This window comes from Dipodomys merriami, unplaced genomic scaffold (assembly GCF_024711535.1).
Source record: "Dipodomys merriami isolate MVZ:Mamm:240054 unplaced genomic scaffold, mDipMer1.0.p SCAF_22, whole genome shotgun sequence".
Taxonomy (NCBI): domain Eukaryota; kingdom Metazoa; phylum Chordata; class Mammalia; order Rodentia; family Heteromyidae; genus Dipodomys; species Dipodomys merriami.
This window is the reverse complement of record NW_027203604.1, coordinates 22,115,027-22,129,301: the sequence shown is the minus strand read 5'-3', so window position 1 is coordinate 22,129,301 and position 14,275 is coordinate 22,115,027. Positions and strand designations below refer to the sequence as shown.

General features: G+C 42.9%; 1 protein-coding gene across 6 annotated transcripts in view; it reads right to left on the bottom strand.

The window, feature by feature from the left end:
- Positions 1-14,275, bottom strand: part of Dapk1 (death associated protein kinase 1) — a 194,325-nt gene that overhangs the window by 44,784 nt on the left and 135,266 nt on the right. For all 6 annotated transcript variants that reach the window (XM_070033691.1, XM_070033694.1, XM_070033689.1 and 3 more), the window contains exons 8-16: positions 13,867-14,019; positions 13,508-13,553; positions 12,716-12,805; positions 11,382-11,474; positions 8,004-8,123; positions 7,199-7,297; positions 5,103-5,201; positions 3,191-3,289; positions 2,042-2,239 (exon numbers count right to left, since the gene is read on the bottom strand). In XM_070033691.1, coding sequence (XP_069889792.1) covers positions 2,042-2,239; positions 3,191-3,289; positions 5,103-5,201; positions 7,199-7,297; positions 8,004-8,123; positions 11,382-11,474; positions 12,716-12,805; positions 13,508-13,553; positions 13,867-14,019 — 997 coding nt within the window. The remainder of the gene's footprint in view (positions 1-2,041; positions 2,240-3,190; positions 3,290-5,102; positions 5,202-7,198; positions 7,298-8,003; positions 8,124-11,381; positions 11,475-12,715; positions 12,806-13,507; positions 13,554-13,866; positions 14,020-14,275) is intronic.

Below are 14,275 nucleotides of genomic sequence, written 5' to 3'. Positions count from 1 at the left end.
ACTGTTCATTTTGCTTTTAGTTGGCTTTGATGTTGTGTCTCATGCTTTTGCCAAGGCTGACTTCAGAGCATGATCCTCCTACCTCTGCCTCTACAGCAACTTGGATAATAAGCCTAGGCCACCATGCCTGGCTTGTTCATAGGATAAATTCTCACTAACTTTTGCCTAGGCTAGTCAAGTTGTGATCCCCTTATATATGCTTCCTGAATAGCTAGAATTACAGGTTTGTTTCACCATGCTCTGGCCTAAAAACCACTTTTAAAAACCTTTGTTCCGAAATACTAAACAGACTCAATTATTTCTTTTTTTGGGGGGGGGCTGGTCCGAGCGTGGGCCTGAACTCTGGGTCTGGGCGCTGTCCCTCAGCTCTTCAGCTCAAGGCTAGCGCTCTACCACTTGAGCCACAGTGCCACTTCCGGTTTTTTTTCTTTTTGCTTATGTGGTGCTGAGGAATTGAACTCAGGGCCTCAGGCATGCAAGGCAAGCGCTCTACCACTAAGCCACCTTCCCAGCCCCTCAACTATTTCATTTTTGAACCAAGAAAAACTGATTAAATGACAAAGAATAGTTTGCATGTAAGGGAGGCAGGTATAACTTGCTTTGCCTCTACATGCCACACAAAGAACCTAGGAACCCATTCTACTTATTACAGAGGATTGAGAGACAGGGAAATTCTGAAGCATTTCTGTCTCTTATCTGTATGAGTTTCTCCATTCAGAACTGAGGCCACAGGGGTGGGGTCACTGCCTGTGATATAGTTCTCATGGGTGGTAAGACGCTAATAGTAACACTGACCTTAATCTACTAGATTCCAGTACCATCCCTCCCCAAGTTGTGACCAAAAAAACAGTCTCCAGATATTACCAAGTATCTGGGGACAGCCAGGTGCTAGTGGCTCACACTTGTAATCTTGGCTACTCAGGAAGCTGAGATCTGAGGATCACAGTTCAAAGTCAGTCCATGAATAAAAGTCCTGAGGACTCTTATCTCCAATGAACCATCAAAAAAGCCAGAAAAGTAGCTGTGGCTTAAGTGGTAGAGTACCAGCCTTAGGTGAAAAAGCAGGGACAAGGTTCATGCCCTGAGTCAAGCCTCAGGACTGGCGTATGCGTGCATGTGTGTGTGTGCGCACGCATGCGCACGTGCGCGCGCGCGCGCACACACACACACACACACACACACACACACACACACACACACACACACACACACACACACACACACACACACACACAGAGTCCGCCTTGAGAACCACTGCTCCCTACCAGGACAAGACTTCCAAACCAAGTTATTAAAGTAACTGAATACTAAATCTAACTGGCTACAGCTACATCACAGCCACAGCCTCACTTTAAGTACAAGTTCATCATAAAAACATTATGCTGAATTTGCTTAGGCCAAAAGAAAACAACTGGTCTACAACTGTCAGACAAGAGTTTGTCTAACAAAACCACCTTGTTTCCTTGTGAATCTGAAAATAAACACTACACTGCCAGTTTAAATCCCCACTGAGGAATATCAGATTCAGTCATCATGGTACCTGCTTTAAAGCTACGAAAGGAACAAAATATCTTGACCAGTTCCTCAGTTTTGTTTTTTTTTAAAGCCACATATGAATATACATGACTAAAACAAAAAAAAAGAAATTTTCATTAGCCTGGAGTAGGTGGCACACACCTAGCTATTTAGGAGATAAAGATTGAAAGAATCATGGTTGGAGGTCAGCCTGGACAAATAGTTCATGAAACCTCAATCAACCAAGAGAAGTATGTGCCTGCCATTCTAGCTACAGCAGGAAGCAAAAATAGGAGGATTGAGATTCCCCGAAGGATGAGGCCAAAAGAGAAGACCCTATCTTAAAGATAAAGCAAAATGAGCTGAAGGTGTGGTTCATGAGGTACAGTACCTATTTAGCAAACATGAAGTAGTGAAGTGCTGTCCCTGACCAAACAAGAAAATTAATAATAATACTTGGTTATCTCAGAGATACAAATCCCCAGATCCCCAGATCAATTCTCAGTATCTGTGGCCCATTAATCACCTTGTCAGAGGCATTGAGGTCAGCTCCATGTTCAGCCAGACATTCCACAATGTCATGGTAGCCCCTGGCCGAGGCTGTCAGCAGTGGCGTCTCTCCTTCTCGGTTCTTGACATTCACGTTACAGCCTGCTTCGCAAAGGGATTTGGCCACCGAGTAGTAGCCGTGCCAGGCTGCACAGTGCAGGGGGGTTTCTTCTTCCTAACCAGACACAAGGGCACAGAGGAAGAGAATGCATCCATGGGGGAAAAGTACAAAGTAGGGTCAGTCCCAGTCAAATCCTATGGCAAGGGCAGATCAAGGGTGTGGAGAGAAGGAGATCACGGCTAAGGGGAGAAATATTCATCTGAAATAATTACACCAGAGTGAGCCACTGTGATTAAGAACAGGGCCAATATTTCATCCTTCTTCTCTTTCCTGAATACTTAGCGTTGCATGAATTTGACTTTCTCAGCACATTACTGTCAAATGACTTTCGGGAGCCCACTGGAACCCTGAGCTCAGCTTTCCTAAACAATAGGGCCTCCATGTGGGTAGCTTTATAGCTTCTTGCTTGCAGAATTGCCTTCATTTAACTTTATCTGAAACTATTAATAGGAGGAGAGAACGTTTCTCTGAGCAAGAATTCTTCTAGCAATGTTCAATCACCAAGATTTCTGACATGGAAGGAAGACAAAGATGAGTCAGGACAGTCACTGCTCTGACAAGGGAGAACTCAGGATAACTATATTCTAAGGAATCAAGGAAACTGCTCGGGACCTTGAGGTCTGGATGTTTCCGGTCCAGCTCAACAGACCCAATTCTGTCTCTGACAAGTGGGACAGGGTGGCGGTTACAATTGGGTATGCAACTTAGGGAGAACATGGGAAAGTTATGGAACTTTTCTGTCACTCATGGTTTTATAAAACAATGATAAGAGCAGTAACACACCTCAAAGGGGTACACACCACAGAGGATTAACTGAAGGAAGGAAGTGGTGAGAAGAGAACCTGACAGCAACACCTACTACAAGTTACACAACACTGCATGTGAGAACCTGTCTCAATAATAGACAACAAGAACCTGACTCCAAAGGAGTCCACTGTACTCTCAGCAGCCCGTGTGTAGATGCAGAGAGCAGAGGGGGTGAGCCCAGCAGCAGTCACGACCCACCTTGTCCTGGAAATTGGGATTTGAGCCAAAGCTGCACAGAAGCTGGACCACATCGGCATGGCCATAGCGAGCTGCCACGTGGAGGGCTGTCTCTCCAGACTGCGAAAGAAGCAGAGCATTCAGAGGGGCTGTGGAGAACACGGCACAGGGCCCCTCTCAAGCATGGCTGGTCCACACCCTTCCCGTTGGTAAGGCATTTTTGTCCTCTCTTTCAGGCCATAGAAGCAGCCCTGATTTCTCCAATTGTTATTTTTGAGCTATGGTCTCCTCAGGCATGTGCCTCCTATAGGCTTTGCATCCACAGGTACCTGTCAGTGTACCCACCTTCCCTCCATAGAGATGGGGGTCTCTTGAACTTTTCTACCCCAGCTGGCCTGGTACTATAATCCTCCTCATCTTAGCCTCATGTAGCTTAGAATAATAGGTATGCACTATGGAGTCCAGCTAGGGGTTGAGAATAAGTGTTTGAGAACATTTCTGTCCTGTCTGGGTCTTGAACCTTGAACTATGATTGCCCACATTCTCAGCCTTCCAAGTATCCAGGAGTATAGGTATGAATCACTGGTATTACCTGTTTGTTTCCCTCCCTTCCTTCCTCTCTTTCTAAAAACACACCAAATAATTCTGCTTTTACTATTAGGTTCACCAAATGGCAGTTACTTCAATGTACAGTTTTATTTATTAACAGGTTTCTTGTGTCCGTGGATGTTTGGCGGATCTAGTTATTTCCTACATTCTTGGGAGATTTTTAAAGAATCTGCTCATACAACTAATTTTATTAGTGAATAATAAGTGTACCTCCTTTAAGATACTTCAATCTTCCCCTGAAAAAAAAGTCAAAATAAACTAACCTAAAGTAGTCAGAACAAGTTATTTGATTACCAAATGCCAGAAAACTGCAGTGACAAATTTGTGAATGGGTAAGAATCTTATATGTCTCCTAAAGGCCCATGTGTTGAATGCTTGTTACCTACCTGTGGTGCTGTACTGCTGGGTGGTATGTGGCCTATAGGGAGTGGGGGCTAGTTCATGTCTTTGGCCTTAAAGTTGTCCCTGGGGGAATGCCTTTGAAAGGGGTATTAAAACTCTGGCCTATGCTTTTCTTCCTCTTTGCCTCCCAGGTGTCTTGAAGTGAATAGTTTTGTCCCGTCATACACTCCAAACCACAACTTTCCAAAAGCAATAGAGCTACTGGCCATGAACCATGACTTCTAGAACCATGAGCGAAAATAAACCTTTCCTCCTTTTGAACTGATACCCTCGGGTGTTTTGTCTCAGTGATAGAAACTATGGTTCAGTGAACATGGTTTAGTGAATGACCTATGCAATCACATATGGCCGCCTTGACTAAACATCAGAAATGAGCTTTGGAAGCAGAGAAATAATATACAGTAGAATGACTAACGAATGAAAAGGTAGGAATCCTAGCTTGCGTCTGGTTCCAGAAATGCCAATTAGTGTACAAGATTCTGGTACAGACTGAATAAAATGAACATATTAATGCCACTTGATAAACGGGAAACCTTCCTATGTACTCCAAATCCTTCCTTTATGTGATCACTCTATTAATCTACTAGTGCCAGTGATGTGTAAACTCAGATTGGTGAGCCACTGAAAAGAAGATGAGAATGGTAGGTGCTTCCACAGCACAGTGAATCTGAACATCTGCAATAGAGAGCTTGTGTTATGGCAGATAATTCACTACTTGCATTTTATGGTAACAATTTTACAGATTTCAATTTAAGGCAGATTTTTAACATTAGATTGAGCCACGGATACAAAGTAACTTCTACCTTAAATTATCTGCAGGAGGGTTTTATCCTGAATTCTTAAGGTCCTTATTCTTTAGTTCTGGTAGACCAGAACTAAGATGTATCCTTTTACTATTTTCTCTAAAGAGTAGAGGCCTTACCTTGTCTTTCACATCCAGAGGGCATTTGTTCTCATTGAGAAATTTCAGAGTATCCACATGGCCATGACGAGAGGCCCAGTAGATGGCATTGGATCCACCCTGCATGAAGCCAACATAGTCATATGTCTAGAGAGCTCCCAGATATGAATGCCTGTGTCCATTCCTAGTTCTGACAACTGCACCACAGTTGTCAAAGGTGTTGCTATAGAGTAAGTTCAGCACGGGGTTTCTCCCTAATACCTTTGAAACTAAGTTTATTGCTTATTGATCAATTTATTGTCATTATTATTATAATTATTATTATTGTCCGTCATGGGGCTTGGACTCAGGACCTGGGCACTATCCCTGAGCTTTTCTGCTCAAGGCTAGTGCTCTACCAATTTGAGCCACAGTTCCACTTCTGGTTTTCTGGTGGTGAACTGGAGATAAGAGTCTCGCAAACTTTCCTGCCCAGGCTAGCTTTGAACTGCGATTCTCAGATCTCAGCCTCCTGAGCAGCCAGGATTTCAGGCTCTACTTTTATTTATTTTAATAATGTAAAACTCTCATTTCAACCTCTTATTAACATTCCTTGTAGAGTCAGTTTTCAGTACCTGCAGAGGATGATTCCAGAACTCTCCATGACATACCAAAATCCATAGATGCTAAAGTCTACCCCTCACCCCACATTTTTTGTTTTCTTTGTTTTAATGTTTAAGTAGTTGGGCAAAGAGGTTTCAGTTTAGCCTGTCAGTTTATTTGATTTTTTTTTTTTTTTTTTTTTGCCAGTCATGGGGCCTGAACTCTGGGCCTGGGTGCTGTCCCTCAGCTCTTCAGCTCAAGGCTAGCGCTCTACCACTTGAGCCACAGCTCCACTTCTGGCTTTTTCTGCTTATGTGGTGCTGAGGAATCGAACCCAGGGCCTCATGCATGCAAGGCAAATACTCTACCACTGAGCCACCTTCCCAGCCCCTAACCTGTCAGTGTATGAGTAGAATCCATGTTATCAATGTCATCCCTTCCCCTGTTCTCCACCATCTTTTCCCAACCTCCTCCATCCCCTCAAGTTCTATTTTTCTGAATGCTCAATTACCTTCTACAATGGTGTATTATTTGCATATAACCCATACACAGCCTCACATATACTTTAAATCAAGTCGAGATTACTCAGAATAGTCAACAGAAGGGGCTGGGAAGGTGGCTCAGTGGTAGAGCACTAGCCTTGCATGCTCAAGGCCCTGGGTTCGATTCTTCAGCACCACATAAGAAAAAAGCCGGAAGTGGTGCTGTGGCTCAAGTGGTAGAGTGCTAGCCTTAAGCTGAAGAGCTGAGGGACAGCGCCCAGGCCCAGAGTTCAGGCCCCACGACCGGACCCCCCAAAAAAAAATAAAAAAAGAATAGTCAACAGGATGGAAAAATTACCATATTGTTTACAGAATAACAAGGAATACTTCCTGGAATTTTCTTCCTTGATATTTTCCATCTACAACTGGTTGAATCAATGGTTATATAGCCCGTGGATAGGCAGGGCTGACTATACTGGATAGGGCGAGATGGATCCATGTTGACAGTTTATTGCACAGGCTGGGGTCATGGCTCAAGTGGTGGAGTTTTTGTCTAGCAAGTGTAAGGCCCTGAGTTCAAAGCCTGGTGCTACAACAACAATAACAATAACAAAAGCCTATGGCAACTGAGAACAGCTGCTTGCAATGATCACAGTTGTTAATGGTATTATTTATACGTGGAAAGTGATCTAAACCTCCAAGTGTGTCAACTTAATTCAGTGTATAATAAATATATAGGCAAGTGCATTTCTACTATCTTAATCAAATAATGAAAACCTTTCCAAGTGTGACCTCAAAACCTTTCAACGAATCCTGGTCAGTAAAGAGGACAGTCAGGAGGATGCTGATATGAAGCTGCAGGGCCCAGGACAAGAGAAATCAGAGTCTTTTCCTAACATAAGTGCCACAACTGAACAACTGTCTAAGCAATACACATTCCTTTATAGGAAACAGAAACAAATTAGGGCATATTTGCCTTCTATGACCCCTGTGATCAGGAGCCATTTAGAAACACATAGAAGAAGAATTCCTTTTCAATAAATTAGAACTCACCTTATCCTGGACGTCAATTCTTGATCCTCTCTTAATGAGTAGCTGAAGTATCTGAATATTGCCACAGCCAGCAGCGATGAGTAATGGAGGAGTCCCATGCTGGAAAAGATGAGAAGAAAGTATGATTTTTCAGGTTTAGGAAGAGAGAAAAAGCCCAAACTTATCACCATTGTTCCCACAAATCTCCTGGGTCTCTACAAACTGAGTGTGGCTGTCTGACAGAAAGAGAGACAGTCAGAAGGTCAAGCAGTCCCTCTACCCTTTGGATTCACAATCGAAAGTAACACTGTCATTTTCAAGATGGGAAGGTCCAAAATGTCAGGGGTAGCTGGGCCCAGTGGCACATGTCTGTAATCAGGAGGCTGAGCTCTGACGGTCAAAGTTCATAGTGAGCCCTATCAGGAAGTACAACTATGGCTCAAGTGGTACAGTGCCAGCCTTGAGCTCCCAGGCCCTAAGCGCACGTGCACACACACACACACACACACACACGCACGCACGCACACGCACGCACACACACACATGCACGCACGCGCACACACACACACACACACACACACACACACACAATCACACACACACATCAGGGGCTGCGGTACAGTTGGAGAATAAAAGAAAGCCTTAGATGTAAGAAGCCCTTCTGTGTAACTCAAGTTAAAATGAACAGGAGTGGGTTTTGTCCCATAGTATGAAAGTTCCAAATGGGAGGATGGAAAGCATTCTAATGACCTTCAAGATGGGGGCTTGAAGGTTCACTGTCACAGTGACATACCCACCCACCAGCCCAGGGAGAAGAAAATCCTACCTTGTTGGGTTGGTTAACATCGTAGTTGGACAATGAGCCCAGAAGGTGCTGCAAGCCTGGAACATTGTCATCGTTGATGGCATGGATGATGGCTTTCATGACAAAAGAGTCTTCCTCATCCTAAGCCAGACATCAAGAAACACAAGCATGAGCTTGTTGGCCAAGAACCTCTTACCTTATCAGCATAAAAGAAATGAGTACACACTAGCTAAAGGTGAAATCTGGAGAAAGTGAGACATTGGATTCCCCATCTGTGTGGTCATGAAAGGAACTGGAAGGTAAAATTTTGCCCTTTCCATGTGGCAAACCACCACCACCTGCCTGAACCTTATGTCACCTGCATTGTAACCTAGAGAGCAAACAGCTTTCAAGATTCAGATTTTGAACAACAGTAATGACCAGTAACCTTTTCTGTTTATCTTCGGAATTTGTTAATATATAGTTCCAGAACCCATGTGAAGAAAATAAAAAGCTGAATAGTGGTGTCTCAATCCTAGGTACTCAGGAGGTTGAGCTCTGAGAATATTGCGGTTCAAAAATGGTCCACCCAGACAGATCTTCAATTAACCAGCAAAAAGTTAGAAGTGGAGGAATGGCAAGAGTGCAAGGCCAAGAGTTCAAACCACAATACCAAGAAAGGAAGAAAAGGAAGGAAGGGAGGAAGGGAGGAAGGGAGGGAAGGAGGGAGGGAGGGAGGGAGGGAGGGAAATGGAGGGAGAGAAGGAGGAAGACGGAGGGAGGAAGGGAAGGAGGGACAGAAAGAGAGAAAAAAGAAGACAGACTACAGAATCAGAGAATGGTATATTTGAAAAAGTCTCAATTTGGAGATGTTCTAATTATTTATCTTTTTTTCCCCTGGCAATACTGAGATTTGAACCTAGGGCACTGTGCCTGCTAGGCAAACACTAACACTTGAGCCATTCCCCCCCCCCCCCCGCATTTATTGGTCTGAGTATACTTGAAGTAGGGTTTTACTTTATGTCCAGACTTGCTTTGAACCATGAATACTGTTTTTTACGTTTCTCACACAGCTGAGGTGACAGCCACACACCATCACATCCAGCTATTATAGTTGAGATAGAATCCTATACATTTTTGTCTATGCCAGTTCCTCTCTATATAAATATATTCCTTCCTGTATATACATGTGCTCCTAAATAGGAAGAATTAAAAAAAAAAGCAGGGGCCAAAGGAAGCACAACTTACATATTTCTGAATATAAATAACTACAAAATATTAAATAATAAGTTTGTTAATCTTTTCCACCTTGTATTTCTAAAATACAATACATTGAAAGTAAGAAATTAGCTAGGTACCAGTGGTTCATGCCTATAATGCTACTGAGGAAGAGGCTGAGATCTATAGGATTGTGGTTCAAAGCTAGCCTGGGCAGAAAAGTTCCCTATACTCTATTCCAAAAATGATGAGCAAAAAGTAAGACTGGAGATATGGCTCCAGTGTTAGAATGTTAACTGAGCAAGCTGAGTGAGTTCAAACCCCAGTACCAACTGCCCAGCACAAAAAAACTCACTAAGAAATAAACTAGGGGCGGAAAAAATCCCAAACAAATTAAATTCTGGGCTAATAAACATACAGTAATGGCTACTAATATTTTCAACTAAGTAAAGGTATGCCCAGAGGCTGAGTGTGTGTTGGGAGGGCAGAATGGAAAAAGCTTTGCTGAAACTCTTTCTCCTGAATTCAGACGCACTCCATGAGGGATCTGCTCATTTACTTGTGTGCAGGACGCATCTTTAAGAACACCACAGGTTCTGCTTCTATCTTAATCCCAGTGGATAACTAGGAATCATTTATTTGCATGGGGGCGGAAGTCCAAAAAAAAAACAGAGAAAACACGAAGGATGAAATTACTTGTCGGAGGTTCCCCTGGGATTAGCAGTACAGGGCAGGGAAGGAATCTACCTCTGGAAGGGGATTCTGACACCTGGGTGTCTCTCCAACCTAAACTTTTCACAGTGACATGTATTTTTCCAAACTGGTTATTCAGTATGATTATAATTTATAGTCTTTAGTTACTCTCATTATTCTGCTCAGATTCATAGCTGTCATCTTTCCCCTGGCTCAATGCATTTCCAAGCAAGCCTTTCTCTTCTCTTCCTTACTTACTTCTCTTCCTACTTCTTTTTGAAAAATCTGTTTTTCTTTCTTTAACCTCTCCAATCTCGTTTCTTACTCCACACAAAGCTAGAGCTGGAGCCCTGGCGGAGCAGTTACTAGCTTGAGAAGAAAACAAGAGCAGGTGTGTGCTGACTAGTGTACGTATAGTCCCCTGTGCCTGCCAGGAAATGCTGGTGATTCAGTTACAGGGCAGGGTGGTTCCCACAGAACCTCCATGCCTGCCTTTTCTGTGGGGACTCTTTACCTCCCAAGTAAACAAAACCCTGTTGTCTGTCAGGGAAAAGCCTCATCAAATTTAGCTATGTCTACTCATATCTGAGGAGCTCATCTGTGATTAGGTTTCAGTTTGGGCTGGGAGAAATAGTGGTGCTGTTGTCTGGGGATCTGGGCTGTCAGTACCATGTCGGTAAACCAAGTGAGTTTGGCCTCTGGTCTAACATAAGCCTCACCACTCAGCAGCTGTTTCATGTTGGTGGGAGAGAAGGAGATAGGGACCATATGCTACTTCTGTACTACTATGATCCTAGAAGCCCCATGTTAGCGCCAATTGAGAGGTCTCATTTTAATTTATGTAAATTAGAATGAGTTCTTCCCTCTTGTCCTAGCCAGCATCTCTTTTACCAGAGAGAGAAAAGAGGGACAGAGAAAGAAAATGAATGTGTGTGTGTGTGTTTGTGTATGTGTGTGCGGGGGTATATATAGGGTGTGTGTACCATATGTTTGCAGTGTATGTATGGTACATGGTATATATATGGTATGCAATGCAGCATGTACGATGAGTGGTGAGTGATATGTATGGTGTGTTATGCATTGTATGGTATGTGTAATGTGTGCTTTGTGTATGATATGTGTGTCTGGTGTATGTGTGGTGTGTATTCATGGTATATATGTAATGTGTATGTGGTGTGTGTATATGTTGTGTGTGATAAAAGAGGTCTAGTATAGATATGTGTGTGGTGTGTGTTTTGGTGTGTTGTGTGTGGTAGAGTGCGGTGTGGTGTGTTTGTGTGGTAGAGACAGGTAAGAAGGTGGTGGTAGATATATTGCCAACCAAATCAAGGTGAAAAGGGAAGGCAAGACGCAAGGTAATGGCAAGTCCCCCAGCTAGAACGGGGATTAAGTACAGGCCTGACATCTCCAGGGCTTGAGGTTTTCTGGATTGTCAAACACACAGGGTATCTTAAACATTACAAATCCACAGCACCAAGAAAGCTGGCTGAAGCAACCAGATCTGCTTACCAGAGTATCATCGCTGCGGGCCACGCTCATGTTACTTCGGGACAGGAACGACCGGGATAATCTTTGGCACAGGGATATCAAGCGAACAGATTGCTTCAATAAAGAAACGAGAAGACATAAAAAGTCAGGAGAGAGGATAGTGACAACACAGCCTTTAAGATGTGTTCTTAAGGACAGCCTGCTTTTATGGGGCAGTGATCTTGAAGCAGATTGGACTATATCTGATAAAAGAGTAAAGGTCTTTTTAAAGGTCTTACAAGTCAAGAATATAGTAGAGACAGGTTCTCTGCATTTCATTATGAAGCTGTGGACCCTTCTGCCTCCATGCATTGTTTTCTATCCTTTGAGGAAGATGACAATATTGTGACAAGCCCTGAACAGGTTCCCTTAGGAAAGTCCAGCATGCTAGGGGACAGACTCAGAATCCTCTTATCCAGGAAAGGTAGAATTGTGCTTATTAAAACACATATAGCTGGGTGCCAATGGCTCACACCTGTAATCCTAGCTACTCAATAGGCTGAGATCTGAGGATCGCAGTTCAAAATCAGCCTGGTCAGGAAAGTTCAGGAGACTCTTATCTCCAATTAACTACCAGAAAACCGGAAGTGGCACTGCAGCTCAAAGTGGTAGATTGCTTGCCTTGAGCTAAAGAGCTCAGGGACAGCAGCCAGGCTCAGAGTTCAAGCCCCATGACTGACAAAAACAACAACAACCAAAAAACAAACAAACAAACAAACAAAAAACCGCATATAGCTGTGGAAGCAGTCAAGGACCGTTGCAGACATCTTGGCTTTTTTTTTTTTCTTGTGCTAGTACTGAGGCTAGAACGCAAGGCCTCACACTCTCAATGGTTTTTTGCTTCACAGTGCTGAACTCAGTGCTATCCTTGAGCTTTTTTGTTCAAGGCCAGGACTCTACCACTAGAGGCACAGCTTGTCTTCAAGCTTTTTTGGTGGTTACTTGGAGATAGGAGTCTCACAAACTTTACTGCCCAGGTTGGCTTCAAACTACGATCCTCAAATCTTAGCCTCCTGCTCAATTCTAAGTTTAATAAACACATGTACTCATGTAACTACCATAGCCATGAAGATGTAGTGTAGTAAGGAATAGTTTTGTTTGATGAAAGAAAATACAAATTTACATTGGAAAGAATGAATAGGAATAAAATACAGTTTTTAATCTTTGAAAATAAAATTACAGTGCAGAAGATTACAAGGTGAATTTCTAAAAATTAGATTTTTTTTTTAATTGTCAATATCAGAAGAGATGAGCCCTGATGGCACAGATTTGTGAAGAAGAAAGAGACTATATGAATCCTTCCTTTTCAATCTTACTTTCCATTTTTTCCGGGCTGCAAACTTCTTGAATTTCTCCATGTTGACTGCTGATGCTTTTCTACTAAGTGCTTGCTGTGTATCTTTAGGCTGAAATGGAAGTTCAAGGAAAAAAAATTAGAGTTCTCCCATTATAGAAATGGGTTATCTGACAACTTCCCCAAGCCTCTCATTACTCCCATAGACTTACACGGTTAACTTTCCTAAAATAGCACACCAAGCTGGGAAAACATGCAAGATCTAGAATCCTAGCCTCAGCAGGCTGACTCTTAACAGCTAGGGTGTGATATCATGCATAAACACCAAGTCTTCTTGGGGAGAAGTTGAGCTGGCAGCCAAATTAAATTACAGCTTTCCACACTGATAGTTTGGGAATGGCAAGACTCAGGAGGACTCACTTGGATATCTTTAAGTAGTTTTGACCTGGGACGGATCTCAGTGCTGCTTTCCTATAGCATTCAAATTCCCGTTACTGCCTTTTGTGTGAAAGATGTATTCAGGTTACTGGGCTGCAGCCTTGAGAGGAGCTCAGGCAACTGTTGGGAACTCACCAAAGCCAAGAGATCATTACTTGCCCCTAACCTACTTCTATGAGGTCCATTTATGGGTTCCGTGAGTTTGATCTGTACTGATCATATTCCATGATATAGTGTGAATCTTAAATGTTCCTCAAAGACTCATTCTAAAGACGGTGGTGAGTATCTGGTTGTACTTAGAGATGGAGCTTAGTGGGAGGAATTTAGGAAGTCACTTAGAAAATAATTTTAAAGAGCACCATAGCTTACAACTTACCTTGATCCAGGGATGCTGCAAGCTATCATGAATTGTCATTCTCTTCCTATGGAGGAAGGGGGAGAGGAAGAGAAAAATTGTCATTACCATAACAGCAATCACCAAGACTGTCACTCAGAAAAATACAGTCAAAGGCTACTTGAAGAGCAAAAGCCAAAAACATTAAACTCCTTTTGACTATTTCATTATGTGTGCAGAGTTAACAGGCCCTCTCAGTGCATTTTCTGAAGTCCTTCATTCCCATGGCATTTCAGCTAGGACCAGCTGAAATAGACATGGTGACCTTGAATACCACAGTGCTGGTCCGTCCCTGGCCACCTAAGGCTATGGCTGAGCGTAGTAGAATAGTGGACACTCACTTTGGATCCTTGACCAGCAGTCTTCTGATGAAATCTTTGGCTAGGCCACTGGTATTACTGAAGTATTCTTCCTCAAATTCATAGTTGACAGCAGATACATTTGCTAATGTTTCTTGCTTAGTATCTCCAAGAAATGGGGAGGCTCCACTTAGACTGAGAAAAGTGAGGGTACAAAACGTTAGTGATTTCCCCTTATGCTATAATTTTTCCCCTATAAAATCTGGTAAATACAGCCTAGAAAAGATCAGAATCTGGTACCTGACCAGGCACATTAAAATTCAGTTACATGTCATTAGGTATTTAACTGTCAGGGCCAAAAACGCTATCTTAATGTAAAGGATTCATTTACAAAGTTAATCTGGCCTAGTGGCTCATGCCTATAATTCTAGCTACTCAGGAGGCTGAGATC